We start from the raw sequence: 17268 nt of genomic DNA, 5'->3' as shown, positions 1-17268 counted from the left end.
GATATCTAGTATGGAGTATAGGGAGTATGGTAGCAAGTGGTAGGTATTTACGAGTTGTGAGTCACGGAATCTAATTCCGATCATGATGAGTTTGATTATTAGATGCAATGAAAGTCAAGTCAAGTAGCCCAAACGCCTTGCCAAAGCAACATCATTATTCAGGAAGTTGAACATCAAGCGCAAACCAAGTCTAATGATAAAAGTAAAAACAAAACAATGACAAAACAGCTGCCCAAGTACTCCAAATATCGCCAAGCTAAACCCAACGGGCGGACTAGGGTCAAAGTATTACCCAGTCCAAAACCCAGAGGTGGAATCAATGTAGTAAGACAAATGAAGAAACCGATTGACGTATCGTATCGTTGAATCAGGTGAGGTTAGGTTACCTTACTGCTGCGGCTCTGAACCTCCAGTGATCCGCGTGTAAAGATCCTGCATGTAATCTTCCATGCGCTCTCGCCACGACCGGTTGAGCCAATTGCTATAATCCCGATATTGAGACATCTCGCCCCAGCAGTCGCGGCCGAAATCACATCCCGCCATGTTGACAACAAAATCCCTGCCACCCTCCAGGTAGTGCACATCCGGGTCGTCGCCGTCTCCGCATGCCCCTGGGGGAAAAGAGTTGATGAACCGCTGCGGGAGAAAGGCGAATTTGCTGCGGATCCACGGTTGGGTGGTGTACAAATACTCCAGCGCATCCTGCTCTTTATGCTCCCATTGCATGTGCCTCTGTTCGTACATAACAGGATCCCACCAGGCGTCCAGCAGCCGATCCGACCATTGGGAGCGCTTGATAAAGAAAGAGCCCAGATTGAACCCGCCACAATCTTGTGACAACAGGAATTGGATAGAAGATGGGTCTTGATCCCCGTCAGGCGATCGGGAAACATCGTCAAGGTATGCGTCTGTCGGGGGGTGGGTGATGTTGAGTGGGTTATAAACATTGATGTCGCGGTATGCGATCTCGTCCAAGCGCTTGAAGATATGGTCGGGGAGCGAGTACGAATACTCCATGATCCAAGTGTTAAGATCCAACCACCAGAACCTGAAATCATGAGCTGTCAGTGTACTCCTGGTATGCTACGACAGATCAACACGTACCACTCAGCGTCCGGGTATTTGCGCATGGTATCGCGGATAAGATCAACCTTTTCCCAGCTTTCGCGCCACTCATGCGAATACCGTTTCTTGGCCAGCATGTTGACGATCTCCAGCTCGTACCCCCAGTGACTCGCATATCTCTTCTTGTTCCAAATGCTGCTGCGTTCGACGGCCCATTCGGTGGCTCCTTTCCACTCCATGACACCGCCTTCCACGTTAGATTCGAGAATCACCACGAACTTGTGTCCTCTGCCGAGTGGCGATCGCCGATAGTGCTCAACAAAATCTACCATTAAGAGTTAGCATGCGCAATGCGCAATCCACACCGAGACCAATCGAGACATACACGTCCAGAAACACAGATACCCTACGACCACGAGAAGCAGTGCTAGCAGAAAGCGCAACCTGCGACGGCGCAGCATCGTGCGACCAAATCCATAAGGACGCCAATATGCGCCAGACAAGAAGCCTCGACCGCGATCATAGTATATGTCCTTCTTCTCGAAATAGTCGTCCGGCGATCCAGAGCCTCCCCGAAATCGCGGTAGAGTGGCCGTCAGTTGGCGCTTCGATCGCGAAAAGAATCCGTTGTTCCTTGTCGAAAATGACGGATATCCTCGAACTTCCTCACTTTTCGCTTTGGCGGCAGCCCACGAGATTCCACCCGGACCCAAGGAAGTCGGCGACAAAAGTCCACTGCGCGGCGTTGAGCTTCCACTGCCCGGGGTCAGGCCCGGACTAGACCATCCTGCTCCCGGGTGGGGAGACGGCGATCGCGAGAGGGACATCGGCGGGAAAGGAAGCGACAGGGAGGTCGCCGAGAGACACACGGGCGTGCGGGAGTGTCAGATAGATAGCTTCTAGGCAGCTGTTCAGAGATCTTAGAACTGGCGACGGGTGTTTCAGCGCAGCGGAGGAAGGCCGCGATGCGGAGAAATTAAAGAGAAACAGGCCGAGAAATGAAAGAAAGGATGAAGTAGATAGAAATCAGCGAGAGTTACAAGGGGGAAATCAACCCGACGGAATAGGGATAGCAGGAAGCCATGAGACGTCGCTTGGAGATTAGACGTTCACCGGCAAGGTAAGTGGTCCAAGTTGAAGTGGAAAGGGGAGATGGGGAAAAAAAAATTAAAAGAAAAAAAAAAAAAAAAAAAAGAGGCCGTCCAAGCAGGAGGCCGTGAGCGGCGATGACCGTTTCCGTCGATCGAGGCCAGGGACCAGGTGTGGGACGAACGCTAGGGGAACCGAGAAACATTCAGGTTCAAAGGATCGGAATGAAGGAAAACGAACTCGAGCAGCCCATCTATCTCGTGACAGATCGGCCTACAGGAAGAGGCACATCCTTCCGGCCCATGATCCTATCGGACGTAATCAGAGCATCTGAACAGATAGCAGTTAATCAAAAATGAGATTGCGACACAGCCCACATGAGAATTGGTGGGGGTAGAAATGATGACGCTAAGGCGATGGAAATGAATCGCCCCACTGCGCTTGGCGTTCAGGGACTTTCCTGTTGGCGCCGCGTTGATGAAATGAATCCAGTAGTTTGTTAGGTAGAGAATAGAGATGCTGCCGAAGTCCTGCGACCGAACCCTGCCAAGTCACGTTTGCAGCGAATGCCCTAAATATAAGGCACCTACCCAAGTATAGGAATTCAAGAATATTGATGTATTGTCGCTGACTATTGGTATCAAACTTATGCTATGTATGTCTGTTCTTTTCTTTTTTTTTCTTGGGCTCCTCAGGTTTTCTCCCCCTACTGAACCAGTCCTTCCAAAATCATATCATCGCCATGATGCCGTATGTAACCTTTAGTGAACCCGTCTCGCAACAAAACTCCAAGTCCAGGAGCAGAGATGCAGATAAAAACACATGCCTAACCCAAAACCCCCTACCCGGGATACATCAACAGTAATCAAAATAATTATGTCGTACGTCGTCGTCACACTTCACCTTCGGTTGGCTACTTCTTTTCATTGCGGTCTTTTCTTCCCGGTTGCTGATTCGTGGCCACTTCCTTCGGCATCAGGACCTTGCGCACGGTAAACCCCCTTTCGTTGTCGGGCCGGCGACAGGCGCTGTCCCCGTGGTAGAATTCACATTCAAACCTTAGAAACTTATTGCGGTGCTGATAAATAGTAATGACATCGCCCGTGTACAGCTTGCCAAAATTGAACGCCTCTCGGCCGCTGTTCCCCTCCGATCCCCGACGGAGCTCCGTGCCGTTCACCCAGATACATTTGCGGGTCTTGGTAGAAAGGATCGCCATCACGTTAGGAACGGTGGTCCAGGCTTGTCCGGCCGCGATGCGGTTCTCGATAGCTGGAGCCCAGAATGTGACTTCTAAGGCGTAGGCAGGGATCCGCGTGTCCATGGGGTCTGGGTGACAGACCGTGGCTTGGGGCCCACGGCCCCAGGAAGTCATCCGATCTTCCAGGCGAATCGTTAGGTCGAAGATCGAGCCGGGTAGACTCGTGAGTTTCCCTAGGAGAGGTCGCTCCTGGTGCGGCTGGATAATCACACGAGGGATGCCGGTTAATGCATGTTCGGGGATGGGCTCAGAGGAAGGATCGCGATCTTTTCGCTCTTGCAAATCAGGGAGTTGTTGTCCAGTTTGTGCATCTATCGTATTGGTCAATTCGATGTCGAAAATCTCATCCGAGGCCGACTGAGATCCGCCAGGGCTGCCCTTGGTGTTCTGTGCGACGGTTTCGGGACTTGAACGCTCACTAGCCGTGTCAGGGATGGGTAGCTCAATGCGCCGGCTGAATTTAGACGCCTTGGGGGTATCGTCGCCCTCACCAGCAAATCCGGGTGCCTCCGAGACGTCATTGGCAATGGGCCGGTTACTGGCTGGCTGCGCCGGTGCCCCGACGGCTGGGGGACGGTTGGTTGATGTTCCAGGGTGCCACGTGGAATTCATGTTCAGCTGCCCAACGAGATTCTCAGCTCCCATCAAGCTTGGTGCGGATCCGGCAATGGGGTTATCCGGGAGGGATAGGACGGAATTGAGGCTCTTGCCGTCGCTGATTATCGACTCACCGGCTGAAGAAATAAAATCATGGATGCTGAAGTTGTCGTCGCCTTCGAAGTCGGCGGGGTCGGCCCCCAACGCATGCGAGCTCTGCAGTGCAGAACGGTTAATCTCTCCAAACAGGCGACGAGGGGTGGAATCATCCCCTGCCTGAGGTTCCTTGACGCTTTCGATGTTTGGGAGAGATGGGTAGCGGATATCCGTCGAAGGCTCTTCGATTCTCGGCCGCTTCGATTGCGCCAGATCTCCATCTTCTTCCTCGGGATCTTCCGCATCCTCGTCGTCGTGGATGGAGAGTTGTGATGCGTCTAGCTCGTCTTCCAAATCTTCACCGATGTCAGACAACATCTCGGCACCGCTATACTGGCCATCATCATCTTCATATTCATCCACGTCCGGAACATCGGCAATCCATCTGTGCTGAAAGCATTCCCGCTCTTTCGGACGATCCTGAGGGACGCGGTTCAGGAGCCGGGCAACAAAATCAACGCCAGCCACTGACACGTCTTCCTTGAGCAATAGATCAAAGTCTGCCTCGGAAGTCATGATATTTCGCAGCATCTGAGCCCCTCTGTCATCGCCTCGTCCAATGTACGGGGGAGTCCCAGCAAGTACATGGTAGAGAACGGCACCGAAAGACCACATGTCGACGGATTGGTCATAGGGAGATGTTTTCGGAGGTCTGTCAATTTGTTAGGCCTCGCTCAGAAATGTTGAGTAGGCAAAAACTCACGGGTCACCTAGTCTGCGTCTCTTCCGGACTTCACCGCGGCGATAGTGCTCGTACTCCGGGTAAACCTCAGGAGCACAGTAAAGCAAGGTACCACAGAAGGTTTTTAGAAACGTTTCCTCCTGGACCACCTTCGAGAGGCCAAAGTCTGACAACTTCACCCTTAGCGGATCTAGAGACGAGATCAAAATGTTGTCGGGCTTGATATCCCTATGCGTAATTTTGCGCTTGTGGAGATACTGCAGCGCGTGAAGCATTTGGCGAGCGATGACCTTGACCATGTCTTCGTGAATTTTGCCACTAGATTGCAGGTAGGTAGAAAGCTCCCCACCAGGAACATACTCCATAATGATATAGATCCACCTGTCATGCTCATGGTGGTCGATATATTGTACAATGTTGGGCTTGTCGCGTCAGGCTGTTAGTCACACACATTCACCCAGAGAACAGTAGCTCATAGAACACTCACATGTTTGAGATCTTTCATAATCTTCATCTCGTTGTCAACTTTGTGATCAAGGATACCGTTCTTCATGAACCGACGCTTGTCGAGTTCCTTCGCCGCGTACACAGCTCCATGTTGTTTCGTGGCGAGTTTGTACACTGTTGCGAAGGCGCCTTTGCCGATTTGACCAGTAACGTTGTACGTTGACCCACCCGACCAGTGCATTCCATATGTATTAGGGCCGGACGCCCATTGCAGGACGGGCTGAACTGAAGCTTGTCGAGGTTTCGCCGCCACGACGCCTGTCTGATGTTTTTGGATTCGCTCAAAGTAGCGAAGCAGATTCTCTGTGTACCGCATGGAGAACCCTTCTCTAGACGGCAAGCGGACCACGAACCTGACCTCCTCCGAAGCCTGATCGCCATTCATAACTTGAATGACAGAGCCGTTGGTCAGCATCCGGCTGTTGTCCTTTTGACTCTTTCGGAGGCGGCAATTGTCGACAATCGTGCCGTTTGTCGAGAGGTCCTCGAGCATGACTATCCCATTTTCCGTGATGTGAACGCGAAAGTGCAGGTTAGAGATACGTTTCGAGTTGGGGTCGGCAGCAAGCAGAAGGTCGCAGCGAGCTCTGTTCCGCCCAAAAACAAATCCTTGAGTCAGGTCACGAACATTCGACGATAGTCTGAGAGCAATGTCGAAGGTCGCGATGTCCACAGTCTCGTATTCGAGGTCATCTTTTTGTAGGATATGCTGGGGACAAATATCGGCAGTGGCTGCCACTGCCTGGTGGGCCGCAGGCGAGCTGGGATGCAGGATGCAGATCGTGTCTGACAAGTCCTGTTCATGTAGGCCCGAATTGTTGTAGCCCATGCGACGTGGGTCCGTGCATGGCTGGGTGGATTCTTGGGTCGCCTCCATTGGGAACGAGCAGTGATGGAATGAACCGACCAAGACTATCTACCCTCACAAACCAGAGACAATATAATAGATAGCAGCAAGAGGAGTGCCCCTCTATGCCTAACAGGGTGCCGATAGAAGATATATGGAAAGGCAAAGAAACGGCGGAATAATCAACGCGATCGTCAAGCTGTCTCCATATCACGTATGAGCCTGTGCGACGGTCAGTTGTCTTACCATGGTACTCAGCCAGCACCCGTGATAGGATCAGATGGCAGCTTTACCTTTGAATAAGAATCGATAAGGATGAAAAAACCAACTGCAGGCTGCAGCAGCCAAGTGGGATGGTTTGACGGGCGCCTAGTAGTGAATACTCGACGAGGAATTCGCTTATGTGCAAGTGCTATAACCCAAAGGAGGAAAAGGTTTATATTAAGCCAAAGAGCCAGCCCAAGAATCGTCAAAAGAAAAGGAAATTCCAATGCGGGAGTCCTATATGTTGTGCTGCGGCTTCGAGTACAACCAGGATTGTAAAAGTACACTCGACGGCTGGGCCACCCCTACTTCTGATGGCCAACCCTTAATCAAAAAAATACGGCACGTGGTGTCATGGGACGAGACTATCGAAACAAGGAGCGACAAAAGGAAAGGAGCTTTGGCCTAACGAGGGTTGAAATAATAGCTATGTCTGCAGGGGAGCAACTTGATGGTTAGTTGAGCTCGTGGATAAACAGAGAGAGCACAGGGAGCTGGAAACTCACACAGTTGGCGAACTCCCCATCAACCATCCACTGCACAATCAGGGAATACAATTGCTGCAATAGGACCTGTTTGACGGGGGAAGCCGGCAACGGTGGACGGGCTCGAAAGACGGACAAGTCTGGGAGGAAGCGTCGTCCGAGAAACAAGCAGCGAGGCTGAACCGAACATCGAAGTTCCGCGTTATTAATTTGAAGGTCGCCTGGCAGCCTCAGGCAGAAGCAAGGCACCCACATACTGCGTGCCTGAGGCTTCAGGCTTCCTAGCGCCCTGCCGGGACTCGAGCCAATGAGCGCCCGACCCCGCCGGGAACAAACGGCAGCCTTCCATGGATACAGAAAGGGATGATGGAAGCTTCAGCTGATAACTCTCTGGAGCTGTCTCGTTTGAGAGTGCAGTATCACGTATTGGGCACGTTTCAATGGCTAACAGGTGTGACCATATGTCATTTACAGAGTCATCATCAGTCAAACAAGAACTAGGTACTACTAATTATCTACTTCCATATGGCTTACTCTGGTCGGTGCTACGCTGGAACTGCCCACTCATAGCTGCATCGAACGCTTGTCCCAGCCGCGAAATCGCTTCCTCGGATACCTCTGGTATGAGTCAGAGTAAGTCAGGCGATTCCGCAAGGGTGGTAAATGACGGGGCAACTTACGGTAGTGAACGACGATTCGACCCCCTAGCAATTTCAACCCCTTCTCTTTGCCAATGTCCGCCAGATCATTGGGCCCTAATCCGGATGACTCAAGGTCTAACCAGACCATGTTGGTCTCCACGGGGAGCGATAGCTTGCCCCCGCGACTTGTCCACATCTCGGCCACTCGTTTGGCGTTGACGTGCGTTGCTCGTAGTTTTCCTTCATGCCCGTTGGGATCGGGTCCAAATGTCTCCTCCACAGCCACTCGGGCGGCTGCAGCGAGTACCCCGGCCTGTCGGACACCTCCACCAATGGATTTGCGAAACCATCGAGCTTTCTTGATAAATTCTCTGGATCCCACAATGATGCTGCCAATGGGGGCGCCGAGTCCCTTCGAAAAGCACAAGCTAACGCTGTCAAAGAGACCGGCGTAATCTGGTAAGCTCCCAGCCCCTGACACTACGGCTTCCCATAGTCTGGCCCCGTCTAGATGCACTTTGATGTCGTTCGCATGGGCCCAGTTTACAATCCGACGCGCCTCGTTCAGGGGCATGATCATACCGTCCAGGGTATTCTCCAGGCTAATGAGCTTTGTGGGACAGTGGTGGATGTCATCGTCAAGTACGGCGTATTTCTGGACGTCTTCGAGCGTAAGGTATGCGCCATTCTTGGGAATGACTGGCTGAACCATGGCGCCAGTGAGTGAGCTGACACCGCCGGCCTCGTAATTGACAATGTGGGAGCGTTGGTCACAGATCACCGCATAGGGAGGTTGCACCAGATGGGTTCGGATGGCAACCTGGTTGCCCATCGTTCCTGACATGACCAGCAGGGCATCCTCATGATTCGTTCGCTTGGCCACGTAGGACTGTAGATCAATCGTTACGGGGTCTTCGTTAAAAACGTCGTCCAGGAGAGTCGTCTGGCAAATGGCTTCCAGCATTGAGGGGGTGGGTTTCGTCATCGTGTCACCTTGGTTTCCGCCGCAACTCAGCATCATCAGCGAAGAGATAGATTTTTGGTATGACCCAGTGCTAGTATAACTCACTCCTCAAATCAAATTCGGCAGCACCGGCCCCGTGCCAGGCGCTAGGTTTGGCATTCGTGCCATTGGAGACTGTGGATACGTGCGCCATGATGATGTTTGGGGCGTATCTGAATCTCCGGAGGCAAGAAGTCGGCCGAGGTAGAGGCAAAGGCCGGAGGAGGGTACGAAGAGAGGAATTCATCAAGCGACTAATTCGAGTGCCACTAGGACCAGGAAAGGATTGATGAGGAGAGATAAGCCCAGCCAATGCGTGCCTGCGGGGTAAAGCCCCGATTCCGAAAACGCTAGTCTAGAGTGGGTAAGGTCGGCATCTCGTGGTCGGAGAACTCCCCGATCAATCATCGAAGGACATCTTACTGTGTACACCGTGCATTAGATTAGCAATATGCAGATTACAACTTAGTCTCTCAGTTGATTTTGAGTTAGATCTTTGTCTCGATACACGCCTTGACGTATTTGACCTAATAACCTTACTGAGATGCACAACATACTCGTTCATGGTCCAGTTCGTTGAATTGGCTTCATTGATCGAATTTTGATCGCAAGACATCATAGATTGTTCAGACGCCACCAAGTGAATGCCGGACTTTGTTTCTGCGGACTATATTTGAAAGAGATGCTAAATCATGAGCCACCGATGCGATGGCAGAACTTGCGACCATTGGGTTAGTAGCCATGCCGTAAGGGCGCAGGCTGGGAGCTACTTGATGCGTCATTTTAGGATTCTCCTCATCCCTGAAAGATGGTTCATGCTCGTATCACCTGCGTGGGAGCACTCCGGACTAGGGCTGAGCCGGAGTGCCTGAGGCGACAGTCGGCAGAGACACGCCACGTTCTGCCGAGAGAGCATGGAGAAGGAGGCACGAATGACGACAGCGAAACGCGCTGCGACCGGTCTTACCCAAGCCCCAAAGAGGCAAGCGCGACCCGCCAGCGTGTCTCCGTCGGCCGCTGACTCAGCAGTCGAGATCCCTCTGGACTTTTGCGGGCGCCCGTTGAAGCCTTGACCTCATCTCTTATCCCGTACATATCGCTGGTGGCGCCTTGCAGAACGATCGTTGAAACAAGAGTCCTCTCGTGGGTTGCTGACCCCTCCCACCAAGGATGGATCTCTCCAAACTCACCCGTCCGGCCATCCTCTGCCAGTGTTCTCGTTGTTCGAGTTCGCTGGCCGCCCTGGAGAACGAGTGGGCGAAATTGTCGAATTCCTATTCCGTTGCGGCTGGATGGTTGAGCGTCGAACTGCACCGCATTTCGATTTCCTCGGAGAAAAAGCAGGTCCCGCAGTCGTCAGATTTGAACCTCTTGCGGGGCCGGATCCTGCAGGAAGTTGCCTGTAAACTCTGTCAGCAAAAGTTGGGAGTATTGTGCGCGCTGGACAATGGGTAAGTGGAAGGCGAAGCCGAAATCCTCCCTATCTCTCTTTTCGCATGCTAACAACCAACCACGCAGTCCCAATGTCTTTTGGAAGCTGTCGAAAGTTTCCTTTAGGGAAATCGTTACGATGCGCACGGTAGAGCCTTCCTTCAAGGAGGGCGCTCTCGATCGTCTGATGAATGCGACACCCAAAGAGCCAGCAAAAAGAGACCGAACCTCCATCCAGCCGGGGGCGCTGGTACCGGCCGGTGCAAACGAAATCGACCCCTACAACGCGTCCGTGGAACAACAGATTCAGTATCAGGGTGTCAGCATCGACAACATTTCGAGCTCCGTCAATAATCTCCACGATACCATGTCCGAACTGAAAAATGCTTTCACAGCCCTTCGCATCGAGCTCAATGGCCCGGGACAATTCCGTGAACTGGGCAACCCTTCTGGCCACGACTTCAACATGATCACAACTGTTTTACGCGAGCTTAAATTCAAGTCGGACGAAATCGAAAAACTGAATTTAGAAATCGAGGCGCTGAAAATGAAGAACCGATATATGGAGGAACAGGCTGGGAGGTTGCCGGCGCCTTTGCCACCGCCCGATGAAGCGATCTCGCAGGTGCGCAGCCCCGCTATACTCCATGGAAGCAGGAAACGCCCATTGCCGGACTATTTCGAGAGTGGTGGTCGAACACATCCGATCGCAGACTCTTTCGACGATGATGATGACGACGACGACGACGACAACGTTAGCATCGGTGATTTTTTAGCTGAGCCAAGTATTGCACCGGTGAAAATTCCTCTCAAGGAAGCTGAACATACGCCGGCTGCCCACACACCCCTCGAGCCTACCTCTATCGACTCCGCGAACCTTCGGATTGAAGTCTCACAACCACAAGGTTCGACTTCGCACCCCGAGACACCTACTATCGCCGGAAACACACAACAGCAGGCAGTCACAAAGCGGCCTCGTGTATCTCAATCTACGGGCAGACCTGCATCTAGCGGGACTGCCGCCGAGAAAAAGAGGGGGGCTGGTCGTCCGCGGAAGTCCATCAGCCAGGCACCAAACCTAGATTTTTCTGAAAACCCTAAACCCACACCTTTGTCTGAACAGAACGGAAATGCCCTTGGCAGCAATCAGATGGAGAATCCACCCTCGAATCAAACCCCCAGCGAGCCTTCCAGTGCCAAGGAAAACCGTCCTGGCAGGTCACGCAGCTTACGCAGTCGGTCCCGTCCTCCATCAATGGCCTCGAGCAATCGAAACGGCCAAACTGGGGGAACCGACGCGCCGGAAATGGCACAAACGCCTACCGGTCCAGAGACTAGACAGCAAAACGGGTCAGGAAAGAAATCTTCGTCGGCGAGGTCAAACGGTATTCGCATCAACAGTGAAAATCTACTCGATTCCGAGAAACGCAAAGCACAGGTTGCTACGCGAGACGCGATGGCACGATTAGCCATGCAGCGCGAAGAAGCCATGGAAACTGAGGAAGCTAGGTGACATTTTGACTTTTCTCAATGTATTATTGACTCTTTTTCTCTTTTGACTTTTGCATCCCCTTCGACTCCAAATTTGGACTCTCACTTTTATTTTCTTGTGTGTGTGTGTGCCCTTCTCTTCATCTTGTGTCTTATCTCCATGGGATTTATTTGGGATGCATCTATTTGGAAAAGCACAAATCCCTCGACATCTGTTTTCATCTGTCTGGCTTGATCTGGCTTACTCTGGGCTGTTTCCATCCGATATTGAAACTCACCTGGGGCGTTTGCATAGTCCACAAAACATTAACTAGGTATATCATCGACAGAATATAGAAAAGGAATCAGGCTAGTAAATGAAAGCCATTATTCACCATTGATTCTCCAATAGACAATGGCCTGTGTATGGGCCAAATATGTTAGATTGATATCTTGCACAAACTGTTCACTCTACCCGGTTTTATTGATCATTGCACTCTCACCACTCTTGGGTAGTTCTGCATCATACCCCATCTCTTTCTTACTTATATACTTGCTCTTGTGTAGGCCTGCTACTATGCATGCGCTTTCTCACATGCAGACTTACTCTATACACGGGCTTATCCTATGCGTGAACTTACTCTTATACAAACTGACTCTATAGGTTGACTCACTACCCCCGTCGGTAGGTCTATACAGTAGATTACTACCTACTATGTAGGCTTGCTCTATGTGTGGACTCGCTGTATACGTAACCTTACTACTACGTCTGAACTTACTCTACACGTCAACCTATTATGCGTAGACTTGCTATTATGCGTCAGCTTACTACCCCCATTGGTAGGTCTTATTTTATATAAGAAAGTAAGAAGATGATAGTTCAAGTGGCTGTTGAATAAAGTGAATAGGGCGCGCAGTTGCACTGTCCAAGATGCTTGTCAAAGACATACATACATACATACATCGGGCTTCTTCTAGTTACAAGAGATAATCGAAATATGCTCGGAGCACGCGAGACGCTTGAAGATGCTCTTGTTTGAGGTCTCGCTGGTGCCCCATCGTTCGCCTTTCTCGCCTTTCTGTTTAAACATCCCGCATGAGCACTCGTCGCAAAATATCTTATGCATGGCCTGCAGACGGCTGACTTCGCGTGAGTCTCCCCGGTGCCTGAGTATACGACGAATAAGGTGCAGGGGGGCAGAGAGGTGTAGACATGCTCGATGTTCGAGATCGTGCATGCCACCATGTCCGAGAGATCCTGCAGGTCATCGGTGGTGCCTAAGCCGGTGCTAGGCGTGGGTTCTTCGTCTATTTCACACACATAAACCCACATCCCGCTCGAGCCCTCTCGCACGCTTTCTTTAACGCCTGCTCTTCCGTATCCGTCCATTTCACACTCAACTCGTCCCACGGCTTCCGGGATTGGTATTCGTCGCGGAATGTCTTATGCATAGCCTGCAAACGGCTGACTTCGCGCGGGTCCCCGGTGCCCGAGTACACGACGAACAAAGTGCAAGGGGGCAGAGAGTCGTAGACGCGGCGGATGTTTGAGGTCGTGCGCGCCACCATGTCCGAGAGACCCTGCGGGTCATCTGTGGAAATTGGGCCGGTGGTGGGCGTGGTTTCTTCGGGGGGAGGGTTCAGGGTGGTGGATTCGTTGGCCTTGTTGGGATCGGGCATGCGGTTGCACCAGCCGCGGTGCATTTCGAGCTCGCGCATGCGTCCCCAGGTGAAATCGACGCCGTCACCCGGAATGGAGGCGTTAGAGGCGTCACCGTTCACGACAGAGGAGATTCCACGCGCGACTTCCTCGTCGTCGCTGCATCCGATCGCGACCGTCGCCTGCGATCCGAAGCCGCGTTCGGGACTGCCCCAGTCGACCACGGCGCCGGTGCGGCCGGCGTCGTTGCCCGTGGAGGACTTTCCAGGCCGGGCAGAGCGCGCAAGACGCTTGAAGATGCTCTCGTTTGAGGCCTCGCTGGTGCCCCATCGTTCGCCTTTCTCGCATTTCTGTTTGACGAGGTCAAGCACGGCGACGGAGTCTTCGATGGAGTCGTGGCCCGTTTGGCCTTTTTGGATCTCCTTGCCGAGGTATTTCTGACAGAGCCATTTTAGGCTGCATTTCAGCGGTGGCCCGCGAGGGTGCGGGTAGATGAATGTGGTGTCGACGATGAAGGGATGAGTGAGTTTAAGGGCGGTCAGATCGGAGTTCAGGGAGTGGCCGACAAGAATCGTGCGTGGGGTAAGGATTGAGAGAAGCTTTTGCTGGATGTCGGCAAGGGTGGTTGTGACAGGATCCAACTTTTCTTTCGTGATTCCAGAAAATCGGGTAAGGTAGTCAATCACAGGTAGCTGCGGTTTCACGAGCTCGTCGAGCACGACTTCACCGTCCCAGCGGATCAAGCTAATGCGCGTGAGTTCGGAATTGCCGCCTTCCGTGACACACATCTCACAGTCCATAGCCAGGACCTCCCGGCCAGCTGTCATACTTCCCTGCTGAATCTCTGCTTCGGGCACGTTGCCCTCTTCAAGGCTGTTAACGTCGGTGTTTACCCATCCATCCTCAGCGGACTGGCCGAGCCGTTTGCGATTCTCAGCCAGCTCAGCCTTCTCACTTTCTGTCGCAAAGAGAGCCGGGTGGAGAGGGTAGTCATTTTCACGGAGGTCCTCGAGAGTACTAATAAAATTGGTAATAGGCGTTCGTTTAGGCTGAAAGCTCTTGTCCATCTTCGCCTGCTTCGGGCCCTTGGTACCGTTGCTTTCCTTGTTTTTCGGTAGAGCGGACAGCAAAATTGCCTGGAGCGGAGAATGTACTCGGTTGTATTTGGAATCCCCGGGAGCTTTTACCGGCCAGACATGAGGGAACAATTCGGCCAAGGGATGCAGCGGCTCCGGTAGGCTGTCGCGCGACAAGGCGCGGGGATTAAACTGACTCGATCGATCCTGCGGAGGAAGTCCCTGTTTCCACCGTTGAAAGTCGGCCTGTCTGGGATCCTGCTCCGTTTCCTCTGTATCCATCGCGCCCCCCTGCTCCGGGGCGTCGGTGTCCGCCTTGTCGTCCTTCAGTGCCTGCAGGGGGATTGTCCCATCGAACATACCCAATTCCAAACCCGGAACCATCAAAACCACGATTTTCCGGACACGAGGCGAGTGCTTGATGGAGATCCACTGCGGCGCGATGCCATCGGCAAAGCAGTAGAGCAATAGATTCTGTAGGTCGGCGATCCGAATCGAGGATTGAAGCTTGCCTTCAACGTACGTGAGCTGCGGGTATTTGGTTTTTTCTCCATCTATTCCCCGTTTTTTGGTAGGCCTTTTCGACGGCATATCGCCCCGGTTCTGCGCTTGCGCCGCCGACTCGGTGTCTGATGCCGGGCCATTGGTCGACTGAAGCCGAGACAACGTCTGCCCTACTCCAATTGAAATGTCTGTGTTCGAGGGGCCTTTGACCGGGTCTTCATCATCGGAATTTTCGGCGCCACCGCGCTTGCGCTTTTTTGAGCCCATGTCTGGGCTTGCGGCGACCATTCGGTGGAAATGGCTTGAATGGCCGGTTAGAGATGGTCAATTCTAGCAGAACTCTATACAATGCACTTGTCGCGCCTAGACCATACAGCACGTTCAGGGATGATCCGACGGCTCCAGGCAAAAAATCGGTCGCGCAAAAGCAAAAGCAGGCGTATTGCGCGCAGAAAGCAGCGTTGCCCCGGGATGCCAAACGAACCAACTTTTGTAGCACGTGATGATAACGATAACAAGGTTTCCGGCCTTACCGGATTGGGCCATATATCGCGTGGTCGCCTCAGGCAGGATTCGCAGGGATGGGGTGTCTTGCTTGATGTGGTCATGTATTCCTGCTGCTGATAGTACTTACCTACTGTATTTGGCCTTACTACCTAACTACCGAGGCACACACTCATACAGAAAGATGGACACCGTGTACAGTCATTCTCCGTCAGCAGCGATGTCGGCCTGACAGCCTGAATCGTGCCCCAGGCCAGCAGCCAGACTGCCTGAGTCAGCCGATGGTGTCACCGGAACAATGATATTCCCAGTCTATCGCCGGTTTCGATCTGATAAGCCAAATCTTCTTCGCCTTCGCTGATCTTCTGCTTCCTTCGTTCTTTTCTTGTTAAACACCCCGCCAGACGCATTGCCGGTCGCTTCCTTTCCTACCGGCATTTTCTTGCGAAGGTCTGATCTAAAATTTCGTATCCAAACTCTCACCATTTTCGCCCCCCCACCGTTCATCGGCATTCTTAAAACCTCTTCTCCTCTCCCCCCACTACTACTTTACCGATTTCTCCCTCCCTCTTCCTCTCCCCCGCTAGGAACCCCACCCGACACCGACTCGACACCCTCCAGTATTCGCCATGTCGTCCCTCATTGAAGTCGACTCAGAGCTTCACCTGCACTCCATCGCCCAGTCTCTTCCTCGCTCCGCCCTGCTCGTCCTCTACTTCCACGCACCATGGGCCGCTCCCTGCGCGCAAATGCGCGCCGTCCTCTCCGCCCTCGCCTCCCAGTATCCGGCCACCTCCCCGCCCTCGATCGCCTTCGTCAGCGTCAACGCCGAAGAACTCCCTGATATCTCGGAAGAATACGACGTCACCGCCGTCCCTTTCGTCGTGCTCAGCCGTAACGCCACTGTCCTCGAATCCATCTCCGGCAGCGAAGCCGCCAAGGTACGCGACGCCGTCGAACGCCACGCCGGGTCCGCTGCTGCCGCCGGCGGTGCCTCTCAGGGCGCCGCCGCCGCTACCATCCCTCCGCCGCTGTCCGCCGTGCCGCGAGAGAACGGCCCCGCGACGGCGACTCAGCCGCCTGTCAACGCGAACGCCGCGGCCGCGGCCCCCGCGCTGACCCCCGAACAGTCCAAGGAGGCGCTGTTCGCTCGCCTCGCGGAGCTGGTTAAGGCCGCGCCGGTCATGCTTTTCATGAAGGGGACGCCCAGTGCGCCGCAGTGCGGGTTCAGTCGGCAGCTGGTGGGTATCCTGCGGGAGCGCAGCGTCAAGTACGGATTCTTCAATATTCTGGCGGACGAGGATGTGCGTCAGGGCTTGAAGGAGTTCGCGGAGTGGCCGACTTTCCCTCAGTTGTGGGTTAGTGGGGAGTTGGTCGGTGGATTGGATATTGTACGTCTTTTTTTCTTTTGTTTCCCCCTCCCTTGTTCCTCGTGTATTGCATTGACGCTAACTATTCATCTTTCATGTCCAGGTCAAGGAAGAACTGGAAAATGATCCCGACTTCTTGAACGCTTTCTCCGTGAACAAGGCCGCTTGAGCCTTTGTTCCTTTCTTTTCACTTCTTTCTTTTTATCCTTCATAGATTTCCAGGAACCATGGTATCGGTCCATTGGCATGTATACCAATCAATGTCTTTGGTCTATCGGCCTTGATTTACTATTATTTGATGCTGTGTGTTAGATTATAACTAGCGATGAGGAATGATTTCATTTTATCCTATATCATCTATCTTCTCACTCAGTGGATCGAACGTACGCTTTAAATGAGATTGGAGAACCCAAGAAATATAGCCATTGGCCGCTTGAAAAACACCAAAAAAAAAAGCACAAACAAAGCAATCTACATACATGTCGATATACATACCTGCACATATAAACATGCTCACCCCTCGCCGCTTTTTACTCACTAAATAGACCTAAACAGGCCCTCAGCAGCCTCCGGCGATTACTAAGTCTGAGATAAGCGGAAGACTGAATATCCTACACAGTAAATAAGTAACCATAATATACTATATTCTTATCTAT

The 17268-nt window shown here is 52.6% G+C and overlaps 6 protein-coding genes across 6 annotated transcripts; 2 read left to right on the top strand and 4 right to left on the bottom strand.

Moving 5' to 3' along the window:
- Positions 1-387: 387 nt before the first annotated feature.
- On the bottom strand, positions 388-1892 carry MNN10 (putative alpha-1,6-mannosyltransferase subunit; the record flags this gene model as incomplete). Its single annotated transcript, XM_046089079.1, has 3 exons — positions 388-1048; positions 1105-1390; positions 1451-1892. The coding sequence occupies 3 exons, from the start codon at positions 1890-1892 to the stop codon at positions 388-390; spliced, it is 1389 nt and encodes a 462-aa protein (XP_045945049.1).
- An 859-nt stretch (positions 1893-2751) lies between these two features.
- Positions 2752-7199, bottom strand: RAD53 (serine/threonine-protein kinase). Its single transcript, XM_046089078.1, has 4 exons — positions 6975-7199; positions 5338-6901; positions 4872-5272; positions 2752-4820 (listed from the first exon to the last, which is right to left on the bottom strand). The coding sequence occupies exons 2-4, from the start codon at positions 6232-6234 to the stop codon at positions 3068-3070; spliced, it is 3051 nt and encodes a 1016-aa protein (XP_045945048.1). The 5' UTR covers positions 6235-6901; positions 6975-7199; the 3' UTR covers positions 2752-3067.
- LDX57_007361 (threonine aldolase GLY1) lies at positions 7159-8615 on the bottom strand (the record flags this gene model as incomplete). The annotated part of the gene is made up of 3 exons (XM_046089077.1): positions 7159-7397; positions 7488-7571; positions 7634-8615. The coding sequence occupies 3 exons, from the start codon at positions 8613-8615 to the stop codon at positions 7159-7161; spliced, it is 1305 nt and encodes a 434-aa protein (XP_045945047.1).
- Positions 8616-9635: 1020 nt separating this feature from the next.
- Positions 9636-11906, top strand: LDX57_007360 (uncharacterized protein). The gene is made up of 2 exons (XM_046089076.1): positions 9636-10048; positions 10116-11906. Exons 1-2 carry the CDS (start codon positions 9768-9770, stop codon positions 11539-11541), a joined length of 1707 nt encoding a protein of 568 aa, XP_045945046.1. The 5' UTR covers positions 9636-9767; the 3' UTR covers positions 11542-11906.
- A 321-nt stretch (positions 11907-12227) lies between these two features.
- On the bottom strand, positions 12228-15167 carry LDX57_007359 (RNA exonuclease). The gene has a single exon (XM_046089075.1). It carries the CDS (start codon positions 15024-15026, stop codon positions 12807-12809), a length of 2220 nt encoding a protein of 739 aa, XP_045945045.1. The 5' UTR covers positions 15027-15167; the 3' UTR covers positions 12228-12806.
- Positions 15168-15627: 460 nt separating this feature from the next.
- GRX3 (PICOT family protein) lies at positions 15628-16738 on the top strand (the record flags this gene model as incomplete). The annotated part of the gene is made up of 1 exon (XM_046089074.1): positions 15628-16738. The coding sequence occupies exon 1, from the start codon at positions 15872-15874 to the stop codon at positions 16736-16738; it is 867 nt and encodes a 288-aa protein (XP_045945044.1). The 5' UTR covers positions 15628-15871.
- Positions 16739-17268: the final 530 nt, after the last annotated feature.

This window comes from Aspergillus melleus (genome assembly GCF_016097325.1).
Source record: "Aspergillus melleus strain CBS 546.65 chromosome Unknown contig4, whole genome shotgun sequence".
In the NCBI taxonomy this organism is placed as follows: domain Eukaryota; kingdom Fungi; phylum Ascomycota; class Eurotiomycetes; order Eurotiales; family Aspergillaceae; genus Aspergillus; species Aspergillus melleus.
This window is presented reverse-complemented; position numbering and strand designations above follow the sequence as displayed.

Bases quoted from the DNA above. Each gene is read 5' to 3' on its own strand.
- RAD53 (XM_046089078.1), bottom strand. From the start codon at position 6,234: ATGGAGGCGACCCAAGAATCCACCCAGCCATGCACGGACCCACGTCGC. The intron at 5,273-5,337 runs GTGAGTGTTCTA...TGACGCGACAAG, and splicing joins TTATGAAAGATCTCAAACAT to CCCAACATTGTACAATATAT. The intron at 4,821-4,871 runs GTGAGTTTTTGC...ACAAATTGACAG, and splicing joins AGACGCAGACTAGGTGACCC to ACCTCCGAAAACATCTCCCT.
- LDX57_007360 (XM_046089076.1), top strand. From the start codon at position 9,768: ATGGATCTCTCCAAACTCACCCGTCCGGCCATCCTCTGCCAGTGTTCT. The intron at 10,049-10,115 runs GTAAGTGGAAGG...CCAACCACGCAG, and splicing joins TTGTGCGCGCTGGACAATGG to TCCCAATGTCTTTTGGAAGC.
- LDX57_007359 (XM_046089075.1), bottom strand. From the start codon at position 15,026: ATGGTCGCCGCAAGCCCAGACATGGGCTCAAAAAAGCGCAAGCGCGGT.